Consider the following 17,498-nt stretch of genomic DNA (forward strand, 5'->3'; position numbering starts at 1 on the left):
TTTAGGCCCAATTTAGAAAATTGGGCCATATTTGGGCTTTGGGTGATTATTTTTGGATTTTGGGCCTTGGCCTTGGGCTAAGTTAGGGAAAGGGTAAAAAGGTTTTTTACCTTAGTTTGGACTCTTAGTGTGAGTCAGGATCCAATTATTAATTGGATGTTATTTTGTGATTATAGTGCAAGGATTTTAACGGGCTAGCAGTCAGAGATTTATCTGTGAGATTCAACAGTCTAAGGTGAGTTTCCTCACTGTGTTTTGGTGGGTCGAGGGCACCAATGTCAGCCCATGTTTTATTATCTTAGGATGCTAAATGTTGCGTGACTCTTGCATGTGTATGCATTGGTATGTATACCGAGCGGGGCTCGCTGTCAGGTGAGGCCCGATGACTGTATTGTTTGCTATTATCTTTGTGATTATCGCACGTGTTAATAGGATTATGTGTTTGTACGTTGGGCGGGCCCCATTATGCGAGTTAGGGTGAGGCCCGTTATACTCAGTGGGTGGGGCCCGTTATGCTAGTTAGGGTGAGGTCTGTTACACTAATTGGGCGGGGCTCGTTGATTGACATATATGTATGCCGTGTAGGGTCCTTTTGTGTTTGTTATGTATGGTATGGGGTACTTTGGGGAACTCTAAGCTTTGGGCTTACTGTTTTCAGTTTATATTTCAGGTACTTCAGGAATGAAAGGGAAGAGCCCGAGATGATTGCAGAGCACACACCATTTTTTCCGCTTTTTGAGATTTACTCTGATATGATATGATGTATTGATATATTTTTGGGTTGTATGACAATGTTTTGGATTATTGTTTTTATAAAATTAAAAATAAAATTTTTGGGTTTTATTTTTGGGACGTTACAAGATCGGTACCATAGTATCCCATTGTTGGTTAAGATCATGACCATGAAACTAAGGAATATTTGACTTGGCATCTTTCTTATCATCTACATCATCATCATCAGTATGACCATATGTGGATCCATCTTTAGCTATCTCTTCTTCAATCCGCTCGATAACTTGTTCCTGCCTATGATCAATGTACTCTTCCATCATTCTCATATCCAACATCAAGAAAACATACATAATCATTTTCATCTGTAAAGTCTCTCAACCTATCTCTTAGTGAACGATGTGGAAGACAATAGTAGATAATGATTATTCCATCATTTACCGGGTTCTTTACATAAAAAAATAAATTATGTGAAGCTCATGCTTCTAAAATCAACATTAGTAACAAGCACTTTTACGGGATTGAAATAAACAATAGGTTTGGGGACAAAAGAACTTATATGATTAACTTCGATTGTCAGGTGCTCCTGCATCGATGTTGAAGCCATTATCGTCGTTTGTTGTATCCGTTGTGGAAGGACAAATGAGCAAACCCTAGGTATTTTCAATTTGGGTGAAATAATGACGGGGAATGCCATGTATTATCCTCGTATATCTTATATTACTTAAAAAAAAAAAAAAAAAAGAAAACTTACTTGATGTTACCTATAATACCCGATAATATGATATTTTTTGTATTAAAAAAACAATAATTTTTTTTTATACATTTTTCAAATTTTGTAACATTTTTAGTTCATTTCCCATTATCTTTTAAAGGTATATTGATTGTATGATTTCACTATATCTCAAAAAGTGTAACATTTTTAGTTCATTTCCCATTATCTTTTAAAGGTATATTAGATTATATGATTTCACTCTATCTCAAAAGTATACACGGTATACGAGACAGGATTTTAGTTGCTTCTGAAAAGATGAACTCTCCTCCTTGATTCTTCTCTACGAATTCTTCTCAAAAGCCCACAGTCTCTTCTTTTCTTTTCTAAATCACGAAATCAACCAATCTTGCGCACATCTCGCTCGATCGCACCATTCTGAAAGAAAATTTCTGTGTAAAACCCATAAAATCGCCAGTCGTGGGCTGATCTTCACGCTCAAATTTTGCACATCCAAGTTTATACATTATTCGGTTCTTGCATACTCGTCTAAGGTATGTGATTGTTAATGCTTCCTTACGTTTTATGCTTAAATTTTTTACTGGATTCGTGGTAGGTTTGTTGGGAATTGGGATGAAGCTGAAAAGTGAAAAATGATATTTTTAGGGCTTGGTTGAGTTTGGTTCTCGCCACGAACTTTCTTGAATTTTTTTTATAATTAAAACCCGTCAACAACACTTTGAATATTAATATTTGGAAGTGGTCCATGTAACAAAGTTGATTTTACAACCACAATACCCAACTAGTATTATACCTTTTTTTTCCTAGCAAAAGTTTTCTTGTTTCAATTTTTCTGATACAAAAGGCTAACCTTTTTTTTTGTCCTTTTAAATGCTAAATTGCACTAGGTAGTTTCCTTTTTGAAAGTTTTAAAGTACTTGTCATTTGTAATAGAGGTAGAAAGATACTTATCTTTTATAATTTATAACATATATATAGCAACATATTTATCATTTTTAGTAGAAATAGCCACACAATGCTCATTTTCTTTTACAGAAATAGCAATGTACTGATCCTTTTTAACAATAATAACAACATACTTGTCATCTTTAATAGCTAAAGGAATGTATTTATGATTGTTAAAATAATAGCAACGTACTTATCATTCACAACCACGTGTTGTTTTTCTTTTAAAAAACTTGAAAATACAATGTGTATTCTTATTTCACCGAGTCACAAAGGATTAAAAAAAATAGTACATTCTTATTTCACCAACTATATCCAACACATTCTTCAGTAAACCTGGATCAAATCTGGAAGGAAACATAGAAATTAATTGAAATAATACCCTTGATTATTGAACTGAATTTTTTTGATGTATTTGCTTCAGATTTGATCAAATCAACTGAGGCCACGTGGTTATCAGAAGGAGATTAACGCTAAAAGATGACAGATGATGAAAAGCAAATAAAAACGGAGCAACATGCTCACGTTAAAAAACAGCAACCGGAATGGATACCTGGGTATACACTTTCCCAACATCCGGAAGAGATCCGACAAGCATTATTCATGAGAAAAACCCGTCTGTCTCTATTGAGAAAAAAGTGAAAATGGAAGATTTTGAAGACTACGATGTCATGGATCCGATTTACAGAATGGGGTGGGGTGGCATCTTAGAGTTCGAATCAGATATCTGCTACACGCAACCCGTAATAGATTGGATATCAACCCTTCAACGCCATGGTGATGGAGCATCCTTAGCCTTAACCGGTATAGTTAGTGGAAAACAATACACACTTACCCACGACAAAATCAGGCAAATGTTCGGTGTTGACACGGGTATTAGAGGAGAACCGGGTCGGGCTTACGAATATCCAGATGAGAGTTATCTGGAGCCCTCGAATCTTGAAACCCAAGATTGGATTGATCGATTGCAGGAGTTGTTCTTTCTTCCTCCTGACACATTCAAATACACGTCATCGGGGAAAGCGGATCTAAAGCCACAAGCGAAGGTTTTGTGGGGAGTAGGTGTTTGGAATATTTTTCCTAGAGAGGCCGGGTATGAAAGTAAATTTCGGGTTCGTGATATTTCAATTTTATATGGGCTTATTTCAGGGAGAGTGGCTATATCGTATGCGCACTTGGTGATGTTGAATTTATGGGCTACTTATGAGAGCGCATATAGGTCTAGTATCCCTCATGGATACCTCTTGTCTACATTTTTACACAATGAGGGTGCTATTGATATGGATATGGAAGCCCATAGGATAAATATAGAACTTCGGACCTTAACACAGCAGGATATCCCTAATCTCGTGTTTTCACTGGAACCCCCGTTCCATATCAAAGATTGGCAAAACCGAACATTTGTCGCAGATTTTGAACCGGAAGAGAGACAGATAGTTGAGAGAGAAAAAGCCGAGAGAGTTAGAAGAAGAGATGGAGTGCAAGAACAAGAACAAGAAATTCTAAACCTCAAAAAGTCAGACCACTTGGTTGAAAATGTGTGTGTATTGATGGATTTTGGAACTTTTTTCGTACAATTCCATATTATCAAACTATAAATAACGTTATGCATTTTATGTGATTTGTATCCAGGCACAACTTGTGTTCGAGGCTACAAGGTGAAGAACAGCTTAGCGCCAATTCTTGAAGCCGTTTTCATGAAGCATGGTGACATAGCAGCTGAATGTATATTCAAAACAGCTTCCGTGAGGGCATTTTTCCTAGGGCTTGTTTGCGAAGTTGTCATGCAGCTTCAAACAAATGATGATATGGCTATAATTTCTAAGATGGAGGAAATGGAGACCGATGTCTCAGAGGTAGAGGCAGCTAACATTCATGTGTCGTGGCTTCGATCTCACTTGGAAGCCAGGAAAACGTCAAGTTTGATGATGGAAACGGAAGCAAAAACGATTATGCTTAAAAAAGCTGCTAAAATGGAGGTGAGAGAGATGCGTACAGAGTTCATGGCTGCAAAACAACGGCTTAAAAAGGCTAAAAGGTTTGTAAAAGTACTGGGTCTTGTACACAAGAAGCTAAAAACCAATATCCACCAGGGTCACACCCCTACTTTGTTATAGGTTAATCATATGGGGTGTGGATAATAGAAGATTCACCAATCAGCAGGGTTACCCTTATTTTGTCAGGTTGCATGAGACCCTTTTTGTTTAGAAAAAATTGATAAGTTTGTATTTAGGCTTCTCAAAATACTTGGATTAATTTAGCCTGTTTTTTCATGCTCCTTCTGATCATGAGTCTTTCATGTGCTTCCTAGAAAGCTAAGATTCTGAACTTCTATTTTGAACTACTTGATTATTGTTCATAGATTTTCTTTTGGTGATGCTGATTATCACTCAAATGTTTGTGTAACTATTTGATGTTTGCATCCACTTCACATTTTTGCTTGTGAAAGCTTGAAAAATATTGAAATTCCAAGTAAAGATAATGTTTGAATGATCGTCAAAATAATTTACATTTATTATAATTACTATGGTTGATAAGTCACATTTTAATGCTTAATTTTTTTTACCATGATAAGAAAGAGATTTAATTATAAATTTACAAAATAATTTTTTTATTAAAATGAATATTTTACAAATTAATGGATATTTTAATTAAATTAAAATGAATGTTTAAGAAGGGACAATGAATAATGAATTATGAGGTAACAAATTTTTTATTTTTGTTCATAATTAGTCAATTTCTTTTTTGTGTACATGATTTACAAGTAAGTTTATTTGTTGTGTTCAAAAGTACCCTTATGATTTGCAATAACCAATCATAATATTTTTCAACACACAAAAATAAATAAATCATTAGTTAATGGTGTTGACAAAAGTGACTAAAAAGATACCTTCTTGACCCACATTGTTCACCTCTGTTATATTTTTATAGTATTCATAATTATCCTTAAATATTGATGGTTTACCATCATTAACCAAAAGGATACCTTCTTGACCCACAATACTAAATGTACCAATCTTGTATGTAGGTTCAACATTTATGATGGTTAACATATTCAAAAGGATTGGTATGAGAAACCAACATATAGGATACTTCCAACCGATCGATTTCCACGAGATCCCTTATAACCTAAACAACACCATACAACATTACAATATGTGGATACATATAATGAACAACAGAAAAAAATACTCTTTTACCTCGTGATCGTCATTTATATAAAAAACAATGCCAATAAACGGATATTTGTAGGATACTTTGATATGATTATTCACTACAAGTAATTTTCTAGACACCAAACTAATCAATCCAATATAGTTTATACACATGTAAATTCGAAGTGTGATTATTGTTAACATTCATTGGCATATACTCTCAAACTCCATTAATATTCTCCCACAATCCTCGGATACAAAAATGTAATATAACACCATCGTTTGGTGGATTCATGATCGGTTCCAAGATATATGAAGATAAAGATGTTAGAATAGTAGATTAAAAGAAGAAATTCGTAACATGAAATACTATTATTATATTTTAGAATGATCTTCATTCAAAAAAATTACAACCATGCGAGTTTAATATGTATCGCGGACCATTTACATAGATAAATGAATAATGTGAATTTAGAAACAATAATTTTTTTTGTATTTTGTAAAAAGAACCCAACAAAAATACTTTTGTTAAAAAAAAAAACAATATCCAAACTTACAAACGATAACATTAAATACAAATACATTAAATTCTTTAGCAAAAATAGGTGAAAGATATTATGTCGTGATCCAATATAGTTATATAGTTGATAAAGGAGAGGTGTTAGTCTAGGAGCAAGTGGATGATTGCAAAACAATATGGGCAATTAGGATATGTACGTATAGTCGTATATGTAACGCAACATCCAACATCTATTTTTACAACAACAATTTTTTTTCCAACACCTTTTAATAACCCTATTAGGATTAGGCCTTGTAGACGACTCTTTGATATGTACAGAAGGTTGATTGGGTCCCTTTAACGTAGTGAAATTCTCACTCAAAAAAGGTGTATATAGACAAAAGGTAGAGGACCATACATATGTTAATAGATTTTTTTTTGGCTGTTTGAAATGTACCAAACTCTTTTTAGCTATTGAAAAACCAACAAATTAACAAGTCAATTTGATAAACACTCAATCTTTTTCATTGAAAAAATAAAATTTAGATTTAATCTAAAAAACGTCTTTTTGCTTTTTAACTTATTAGTTTTAAGCATATGCCAACACCTTTATAAAGAAAATGGTTTTTGTTATAAAGCTCGGTTATAAACGTCACTTGCGGGATTCAAATTTTGTTAGGAATTAGAATCATATATTGACGAATTTTAAGGAAAGTTTGCATATGAATCAAAGTTGTGGGTCGATTTGAGGTCCCCAGGTTAGAGAATATCAGGGGATTTCTCGGTTTTCATGCTCTTTGAGTGGACTGCTGAAGTCGATTCCTAAAATGGCGTCCAGATTGTCTGTTTTTTCTGGCATTCAGCCCGAGAACGTGTTAATGGACGTGGTACGGAGGCTATTACCTCTGCCCTCTTCATGTCCCGAGCTTCTTGATGTTCTTGCAGTAAGGGGTTTTCCCGCCATATAATTTCCTTTTTATTTTGTAATTAATGATGTTAGTAATCTTGAATTTGATGGTTTTTATATAGATTGTCAATTAATTCATGGCGTAAGTTGTTTTCTGCATAGGTTCTTATGATTTTCATTGTTCAAGCTACTCGAGACATGTTTAATAAATAAATTAGGGTTTTCCTCGAAATTTTAAAGATTATCCAGTAGGCTACATACATTACAATCCTACTCATATTTCATTGTTACAGTTAACAAGTTTCAAGTGTATTCTTCTTCGTAGCACATGGAGCAAAATTTATCCTGGGTGAACCAAATGCCATCGGAATCAATGAAGTATGCAATGCATCCAATAGCGGAGGCACTGATTGCTAAAGAACTAGTCAAACATCATGATATGGATGTGAACATCTCAGTTGTATGCTGTAACTGTGAGATTTTGAGAATTATGGCACCGAATCCCCCTTACAATGACAATCAACTGAAGGTTCTAGACATCTGAATGAGTTTTGGTTTAACATGTGGGAACTTTCTATACAACTTTCAAGTAACTGTTGTCTTTACTCTTTACTGTGTGTTGTTGTGCAGGATTTTTTTGAACTGACAACAATGACATTTGAGAAACTATCTTCTTCATCAGGTGGATGCTATACTAGGATGACTAAAGTTCTCAAAATATTTAGGAAAGCCAAATTTCCATTGCTGATGTTGGACCTGAAGATAGACAAACTAGTAGTTCAATTATTCAAACAGTTTCTAACAGTTGCTGAGTAAGTTGTAAACTTGCAACTGGTTTCTTAGAAGTGAACTTTTGATTTACTTCTTTTGTTATAAACCAACAAATGAATTTCTTCTTTGTGCTTATGCATGTTAAGCTTCAATCCCCCTGTTGTTGTACTTGAGATGGAGATGATCATGAGCATGATCATGATCATGAAGGAATGTGATGCACCCATGGTCGAGCTTGTAGAACTCCTAGTTATGAGTGTGAGAAATTCTAATCAGGTGAGGTTAACCATAATACCATATTAGGTTCACTAATTACATCATATCATATGCTAGAGTTTTTGTTGTTTGTTTCTCTTGCAGATTGATTTGCATGTTTGTTGGCAACTTGGGGAAAATGTTCTTAAGAACTGTGTTACTCAACTCAAATCACATCTCCCGGGTTTTGTACGCAAAATGGGGATTCCTCTTCAAGATTACTCTAAAATTGTTGGACAAATTTGTAATGGCATCCACTTTGAAGATGAAAAGAAAACCCTCTTAATTTCCAATGATTCAATAATGTCAACCAAGTCAAAAACAGGGGTGAAGGGAAAATGTAAGAGAAAGTGCAATTCACCAAAGAAAAAGGTAATGTCGCCTGCTTTTGGAAACTATTCTAATTCTTCAAAAACAAACATGAATCCCTCTTCAAGAAGCTACATTGGAAGGTGGTTGAAAACGTGTGTGTTATTTGTGTGCTTTTGTACATTTTGGAAAAGGCTTTTGACACAAAAGCCCTTAAGTCCGTTTTTATGTTCATTAATGTCTAAATTTTACGAGTTTTTTTTTGTTAAACTTTTGCCCTTGCTACCTCTGATACCATGAAAATTGAAATACAGTTCGCAAGAAAACCCTTAAGTTTCCAAATCTTTTACGTTTTCATCCTAAGTATGTTTTCTTCATATTATATGTATTCATGCAGAAAAAACTTTTTTATACATGAAAAAATATTTAATTAATCATTGTATTTAGATTTTTTAAATAATATTTCTCTGTATATGGGTTCCGTTTTTTGCCTTTTTATATGGTTTAAAACGTAAAAAATATGTTTTTTGATGTATAAATACGTATTTTTATGTATTTAGATACATGTACATATTTTTTTAAAGTATAAATATGTATTTTAATATATTTTAGAAATATTAATATGTATCTATACTTCTAATTTCTAAATACATAAAAATGTGTATTTATTCCTCTACAAAACGTGTTTATACTTCTAAAAAAGTAGTTATACTTCTAAAAAATGTAAAAATACATTTTTATACTGCTAAAATATAATTATACGTCTAGAAACGTAAAAATACATATACTTCTAAAAGACATATTAATATTTCTAAAAAAAATGTATTTACACTTCTAAAAAATCTAAAAATATGAATTTATATATATATATATATATATATTTCTTAAATGTATAAATATGCATTTTCACATTTTTAGAAGTATAAATACATATTTTTACGTTTATAGAAGTGTGTGTGTGTGTGTGTGTGTGTGTGTATATATATATATATATATATATATATATATATATATATATATATATATATATATATATATATATATAACACGCTTTTAATTGATATACTTCAAATAGTTGTTTATACTTTATACTTCTAAAAACATGTTTTTATGTATTAAACCATATAAATAGGAAAAAAAAAATTATCGTATACAAACTACAAAGAAATATCATTTAAAAAGAACGTAAATAAAATGTTTTTTTTGTGTGTAAATACATTTTTTTCAGTATGAATACACGTCTAGTATGAAGAAAAAAAATACTTAGGGTAAAAATGTAAAAAAATTATAAGCTTAAGGGTTTTGTTGAGAATTTATTTCCTGATAATATGCAAATCTGTTATAACAAGTAAAAAGGGCAAAAATAGAAGAAAACTTGTAAAGTTCGAGCATTAACGAACATAAAAACAGACTTGGGTTAAAAACATATTTTTTTTTACAAACGTAAGTACTTTCGTATCAAAAGCCCTTTTGGAAACATAACTAAGGTACATTATAAACATTTATATGATATGGATTTGTATCTAGGCATTGCCAATAGAGGTTTCGTCTTCTAAATCTTGCATAATTTGTGTCAAAGGCTACAATGTGAAGAGCAACATTGCACCGATTCTTGTATCCATTTTCATGAAACACGGTGACATAGCAGCTGAATGTTTATTCAAAACAGCTTCCATAAGGGAGTCTTTCCTACAAGTTATTTGTGAAATTGTCACACAACTTCAAACCAATGATGAAAAAACCATAATTTCCAAGATGGAAGAAATACAGCGCCAGGTGTCAGAGGCAGAGGCAGCCAACATTCGTGTCTCGTGGCTTCGATCTTACTTGGAAGCCTTTCGCAGAAGGAATGAATCCATGGAAATAAAAAGCAAAAACATGGATGCTTAAAAAAGCTGCTGAAATGGAGGTGAGAGAGAGACGTGCAGAGCTCATGGCTGCACAACAACGGTTTGAAAAGTGCATGAAAGTACTGGATCTTGTAGAAAAGAATCTTAATCACAATATCTTGGATTATAAAACCGAACAAGACTTATGGTGTTTAGATGATAGAATATCCACAAGGCTCGCATGCTTATTTTGTGAAACTAAGGTCGGACTCTTTTTGTTAGGAAGAAAAAGGTTAAGTTTTGTGTATATAGGCTTTTGAAAATACCTGGATTTGTTTAGCTTGCTCTAAACCTCCATTTTGAAATACTTGGTTCTTGTTTATAGAAATTGTGGGTTTCATTATTTTCTTTATGCGATGCTAGTTAGTAATTACCATAATTACCATTACATTTGACGGTTATTGATAGAAAATTATTTACATGTGATGGGTTTGGTGTAAGGGTGAATAATTTGACGATTCTTTTACCAAACCCGGTGAATTCCATATTTTAAAGCTATTTGATCATCTATCTTAATATGGGTTACAAAAATGGATTTGCCTTCTCCGGATTGTAACAATACAACGGGATTCTCGAAAATTAATCCTCATTTGTATCATTATGCAGTTTGAGCGTATGGTTGCTAGACCACCACTCATGTTCACATATTCAAGGAGGGGCAAGTAGGGAAATAAACCAATTCTTACTTATTCACGAAGGGGCAATAAAGGATTTAAACCATGAGTAAGCAATTGTGAGCAACAAGAGTAAATAAGTAAATAAACTATTTTAGTTATGTCTTTAATTCAGTTATGTCTTTATTTATATTGTAAGAGATCAGTTAGGAGGGACATCTTATCGGTTGTTTTAGAGATTACTCTCTTGGGAGATCCTGGCTTCTCGAACTGCTAGATTTTTGTCATATGTATGTAAAATTGATCATCAGATCATCTATTTCCTATGTTAGATCGATAATTCCTTGAATTTTTTCTTTTCCTTTCTTGTGTGATTGATATTCAAGAGTGAGAATCTAGCAATGTGGTATAGAGCAAATGGCTCATGGACCCATCAATACCCAAGGGATAGAAGAAGTAGAAGTGAATTTGGAAGGGGTGAAGAACACCATTGAAGAATTGCAACAACTTTGCAGTCAATTCACAACACTGACAAAAAAAAAAAAAAAAAAAAAAAAAAAAAAAAAAAAAAAAAAAAAGAGAGAGAGGAATATAGAAAATTGAGGAGGTCGTTTGAGAATAGAGGGAAATCACTGATAAGAGAGGAAAATGATTATCACAGTGGTGATCGACCGTCTCCCCCTCAGAAAAATGGTCAAGGGGGATCCAATTAGCATTTTTGGAAACTTGATATGCGCTTATTTGATGGAACCAACCCCGATGGTTGGATTCTCAGAGTAGAAAGGTATTTCCAATTCTATGGATTACGAGAAGAAGAAAAAATTGAAGGGTTCATTGGTCAGGGTTTAGTGGCAGCATCAGAAGGGTTCCGAATGGAATTGAGACCTAAGGCAGAGATGCAAGAGCACTACCCTGAGTTATTCGTGACAACTGACTTCGAAGACGAAGTCTGATTCAAGTGTGTGTGTGTGTGTGGGGGGGGGATTTATAACACATTTATCCATGTATTTTTCATTTTCTACCCTAAAATATGAAATGTGTTGCAAAATCCTTTGTCACTTAAGTGAAAACATGACTTTTTTTAGTACGTTGGGCATACGTTTATGTACGTAGGGTGTACGTGGCTGATGCCCAAACCCTAATTTTTAGGGTTTGAGCCCTATTTAAGCATCATTATCTCATTGAGACCCCTTCATTCATCAACCTCCATCTCTCAATTTATCCCTAACAAACCCTAATCCTTTATTTGAGCCTTTGTGAGCTTAAGAGTGCATTTATGGTGTTCTTGAAGGAAAGAGAAGGAAAGTAAAACATCTTGGAAGCTTAAGGCACTTTGGATCTCGAAGTTTTTCACCCTCAAGCATCTCTTGGAGGTATAAAGTCTGAAACTTGATGAGTATTTGCTTAGGTGTGTTCATTTTGGTCCCATAAGCTTGGTGTTTATGAGTATAGGTTACTCTAACCAGAAGAGCTATCCTTTTAGACGTTTTTAGATATTAGGAATCATAAAAATGTGATCTTGGTACTTCTATCCATTCCATGCAAGAGTTATGATGTCTTAATGGATTATTGAATTAGGATTTTAGCTTTTGGGCCTTGTCTAGCCATAGAAAGTCATAATGGTGGAAAATTTATGACTTAGAACAATGTTTTGGGTCTAGATCCGAGTTTGGATGAAAGATCTTAAAGGAATAAGCACATTTTGAAGAGAAAAGGGTTCAAAAGGAGTACGTTGAGCGTACCATGTGGTATGTTGCGCGTAATGGGCTGAAGCCCTGATAGTTTGCTAAGTTTTCGACTACGCCCAACGTAGTAGTCGAGTATGTGAGGCTTACTTAACCTACCTTGACTTTCCTTGAATTTTGACTTGTTCACTTTGACCTTTGACCTGGGGTTTGGGGTTTGACCAAGTTTGACCCAACATACAATATGTATATTTGTTTGGTTGTGCGTGGTACTTTGGGGGATTCACTAAGCTTTAGCTTACAGTTTAAATTTTATGTTTCGGGTACTTCAGATGATTAGGGCAAGACGAAGACTTGATCGTGCACAACCTTCATTTTTTGTGAGATTTGATTTTGGATTCTCTGATTTGTGACTTTGACACTTTGGAAACTATGTTTGTAAATATTTATGGTTTTTGGTTGTTTTTGAAAAATACAAATTTGACTTTTATTTTTTGGATGTTACAAGATTTTTGTCATATGTATGTAAAATTGATCATTAAATCATCTATTTCCTATGTAAGATCGATAATTCCTTGAATTTGTCTTTTCCTTTCTTGTGTGATTGATATTCAAGAGTAAGAATCTAGCAATGGCACTTCACATGCCAAGTTTGAGAGTACGAAATGTGAACTTTAAATCAGCTTTTCATATATTTGGTGATTCTTTTTCCTGTGTTTTATTATGCTCCCCCATTAAAAAATTTAATATATGTCCCACTAAATTAATATTTGATTGAAGACGATCGAGATGAATTTGCTTTTTTGAACACGTGTGATGTTCTTTGAATACTCGAACTTGGAAATGTATCTTTACTTTTGGAATACCTAATATGTCATTAATAGTTTTTTAAAAGATATGAAGCCTAAAGTATGTTTTTGCATGACTTTGTGGTTTTATATTAAGAACTTTCATCAATGCATTTTAATGTCGATGTTAGCTTCAACTCTTTTTTTTGTCATTGAATATTTGAGGAAGTCAAACATGTGAAGTAGTCGTGAAGCAGAGTGATACCCTAACATTGATAGTGTGTTATTGGTTAGGCAACAAGGGAGGCATACACGAGAAATCATTAATATTTCCATAAATACTATTTTCTTCATTCTTCACATTATAATCATTCATTAGAATGGCTTTATCTGGTGAATCAACAACAATGTCTCGTATAGAGATGAAGATGATATGATCCAGAATCATTTAGCAAAAGATAAGATATCCAATTATATGCAAGTTCCTCACTGAAAACGTTCTTACATTTATGATAGGTAACATACTTAAAAATATAACATACTTAAAAGGACCTATATGAGACATCATCACAATAGAAACTTTATCACTTCATATTGTTAATCCCTTTTCACATGCTTCCTTGTCATCGGGTGTACAAAGATCACATACAATATAGCCATATTTAGCCATATGTGGATACACATAATGAACAACTAGATAGTCATTTACCTCTTGATTCCCATTTAAATAGACAACATTGTCGGGCATCGAAATAATTTTGGTAATATGATTTGATTATCCAATACACGTAATTTTTAGGTCACAAATTAATCAACTTATAATAGGTTATACCCCAAATGCAAATTCAAAGTTTGACTATTGATAACATAGAGCTAACATATACCCTCAAACTCTATTAACTTTCTACAACAACCTTCCATTACAAAAAGTATTATAATAATACTCTTTTACAAATTCTTTATCGGTTAAAAGAAATGTGAAGATAAAGATGATATGCAAGATTCAGAAAAGAAACTTAGCTATTTATAAGAATGATATTTGTAATAATCAAAAAAACAATATATATATATATATATATATATATATATATATATATATATATATATATATATATACAACAAAACAACATTGATTTAATACATCCTTAAAACACGACCCAAAAATTTCAATATCTTAAAGTAAAAACAACATTCTCAAAACATTATTCATACATCCCAATAAAATAAGTATGTCAAACATCATGAAAATCAGAGTATGTCCCATAAACAAAATCCATATGATGTGTGCGATGCAGACAACCCGAGCTTTTTCCCTTGGAACTGGAAGTACCTGAAATATAAATTAAAAACCATAAGCATAAAACTTAGTGAGTTTCCCAAGATACTGCATACAATACATATCATATTACTGGCCCCACCCAAAGAGATACATGCCTCCCCCACTCTCATATAACGGGTCCTGCCCAATGAGATACGGGCCTCGCCCAATAAACATACATATACAAGTACATACAAGTATCACACAAACAACAAGTATATCAACATAACCAATCAAGGGTCGGTCTTAGTGCCTTAGACCCGCTAAACTCAGTGAAGAAACTCACCTCAAATGCTGAGTCTCACTGAAATAAATCCCTAGTTGCTACCCTGGTGACTCCTCGAGCTAACGGTACACAATAACACCCAATTAACACTTCGATTCCATTATATATTCAATAATCCTTCCTTGGGGTAAAATGACCATTTTACCCCTAAGCTAATATGATCCAAAACCAAGGCCCAAAACCACTTGTTCCTCTAAGGAACCCCCAATATGGGCCTTATCTCTAGGCCCACTAAACTCACTCGGTACAAAGGCTCGATTTCAGATCGCCCACTAAGGCCCAAAACAATAATGTCCAAGGAAGTATCCTAAAATACGCAAAGCCCAAATCATTGAGTACGTTGGGCGTACTCAACTGTATGTTAAACGTACATGTTGCATGGCTTGTACGTTAAGCATATGAGCTTGTACACCCATCGTACTCACCCATTAAGCCATTTCTCCAATAAGCTCTTGAATACTTAAGTCTAAGGGTCCCAAACACAAATCCGAGTCATATGCAACATCTTAAACCATAAAGTCATCAACTTGGCGGCTTTACATGCCCCAAATGAACCCAAACCCAAAATACAACCCTCTACTTCCATAAGATGAACCCAAACTCATGCATGGATGGTTCTAAGCCTCAAAGATAGAAACTTTATGAATCTAGGACCAAAAGAACACACCAAGAGTAGCAACTCTAAGATTCAGAAATAAAAATAATCCACAAGATCCCATTTATGGGACCAAAATGGTCCAAAAACTCAAACAAAGGAAATCTAAGCTATAATACAACAAGTTCTGAGCTTTATACCTCAAATGAGTGCCAAAAGATGATGGTAACCCGGATCTTCAAACTCAAGGTCCTACCTTTTTGTTACCACTCTCTTCATCTTATGAGGTTAAAAAAAAATCCTATGTAGCCTTAAAAAAATCTTATGTGACAACATGTTAAAGATGTTATCACTCCCTCCAACTTTAGTATGATATGCTAAATTACTTTTTATATTATTATAAAAAAAGTAACACACGTTAATATAATTTGAAATTCGTTTATAGAAATAGATGTATATACATTTTTTTTATTGCTTAAAGATTTGCAAAAAAGTTTTAGGAATACTTTTGTAAACCTTAAAAATAATCCTAATCAGCACTCCAGCTGTTACGGAATGACCACGTGGAGGAATTTTATTTGCTCAAAAAGTACAACCAATGTGAAGGAGTACGCATGGCATAGTTACAGAGGAGGAAATTGGTCATTTTAGGGATTTAGGTAATGTATGGAATGGTAAAACAGTCTTTTACCCTAGAGAGAAAGTATGTAATGGAATATTGATTATGATTATTACCCTAATTATTAATTAGGGTTGGTTTTGATATGTATAGTATGATGAGGTTCTTAGACCAGTACCTCGGGGTGTGAGAATTATATGTTATCAATTGAGATGAGTCTCTTCACTATCTTGTGGGTCGAAGGCACCAATGTTGACCCAGTAGATTATGTATGTAGGGTGCTAGCTGTCTTTGTGACTCTTGCATGTGTTTGTATGTAATATCGGGTGGGGCCTGATGCCAGGCGGGGCCCGATAGAAGTCGTGTAGGGCCCGATATAGGTATGGTATGTGGTATTTTGAGAAACTCACTAAGCTTTGTGCTTACAGTTTTATGTTTGTGCTTCAGGTACTTCCGTTACGAAAGGAAAGATCTCGACGTGATTGCATCACATCCGCCAGTGTTCCGCATTTATGTTATGATTTGTACTCAGATAACTATTATATATATATATATATATATATATATATATATATATATATATATATATATATATTCACACTTTGATGGGTTTTTGAATGAATGGTGATTTTGATAGATTTAAAACAAAAAAAAATTACTTGGTATTTTTGGGATGCTACAATAAATGAGTAAAATATATAAAAAATAGATTTGGGTATATATGATATTAAAAAATATTAAGAAGGGCCAATACGATAGTTAGAGTTAAGGTCGAACAAATACGATATTTACATGTTTAGAAATGACATATACGAAATTTTGTCTTTCTTTTAAAGCACCAAACGAAAATATTTCTTATAAGTACCAAACAACAATATTTATCTTAAAAGTATCAAGGGCGTGTTCGACATAGAATGTTTATGAGCGTTTGAGAGCTTCTACGTTCTAGCATTTGACAAAATACTTCCTTTTGAACAGAAAACATTCAAATCTAAATGCTACTTCATGTAGTTTTTAACAAATCGCTACCATCTAGAAGCCACCCGCTACCCCTACGAGCTACCCGCTGCCAACTATTTTTGTCGAGCATGCTCCAAACCTCTATACTCATCGTTTGAGATATCTACATTGTTGGTAGTACGAGTGGGTGGCCATATAGGTGGGTGCCATATAACGATGAACAACAAATATGATTTCCATAACAATGTGGAGGACAAGCGAGAATTGTGTAGGTTAAACAACATTCATCTTTGAAACATCGAAAAATAACAGGAAAATGACATTGTAGCACAATCAACTATTGTTATTTACCTTATTTGGTCACTAAAGTAATTTTATTTATTTATTTATTTATTTATTTTGCATAATAAGTCATTAAACTTACAACTTACCTTTCTATTA

At 33.5% G+C, this 17,498-nt stretch overlaps 2 protein-coding genes across 4 annotated transcripts; both read left to right on the top strand.

The window, feature by feature from the left end:
- Positions 1–1,681: 1,681 nt before the first annotated feature.
- LOC145029601 (uncharacterized) lies at positions 1,682–4,152 on the top strand. Its single transcript, XM_078978099.1, has 3 exons — positions 1,682–1,995; positions 2,832–3,945; positions 4,040–4,152. Exons 2-3 carry the CDS (start codon positions 2,953–2,955, stop codon positions 4,067–4,069), a joined length of 1,023 nt encoding a protein of 340 aa, XP_078834225.1. The 5' UTR covers positions 1,682–1,995; positions 2,832–2,952; the 3' UTR covers positions 4,070–4,152.
- Positions 4,153–6,691: 2,539 nt separating this feature from the next.
- LOC145029607 (sister chromatid cohesion protein PDS5 homolog C-like) lies at positions 6,692–11,084 on the top strand. Of its 3 annotated transcripts, none has more exons than XM_078978109.1 (6): positions 6,692–7,005; positions 7,294–7,497; positions 7,599–7,780; positions 7,886–8,015; positions 8,100–8,366; positions 10,799–11,084. In XM_078978109.1, the coding sequence occupies exons 1-6, from the start codon at positions 6,889–6,891 to the stop codon at positions 10,856–10,858; spliced, it is 960 nt and encodes a 319-aa protein (XP_078834235.1). In that variant the 5' UTR covers positions 6,692–6,888; the 3' UTR covers positions 10,859–11,084. The 3 variants fall into 3 exon arrangements, with proteins under 3 accessions (XP_078834235.1, XP_078834229.1, XP_078834240.1); XM_078978103.1 differs by lacking the exon at positions 10,799–11,084 and adding an exon at positions 9,831–10,535 and having other exon boundaries at positions 6,693–7,005; XM_078978114.1 differs by lacking the exon at positions 10,799–11,084 and adding an exon at positions 9,883–10,010 and having other exon boundaries at positions 6,694–7,005.
- Positions 11,085–17,498: the final 6,414 nt, after the last annotated feature.

This window comes from Lactuca saligna, chromosome 1 (genome assembly GCF_052625555.1).
Source record: "Lactuca saligna cultivar CGN05327 chromosome 1, ASM5262555v1, whole genome shotgun sequence".
NCBI classification, from domain to species: domain Eukaryota; kingdom Viridiplantae; phylum Streptophyta; class Magnoliopsida; order Asterales; family Asteraceae; genus Lactuca; species Lactuca saligna.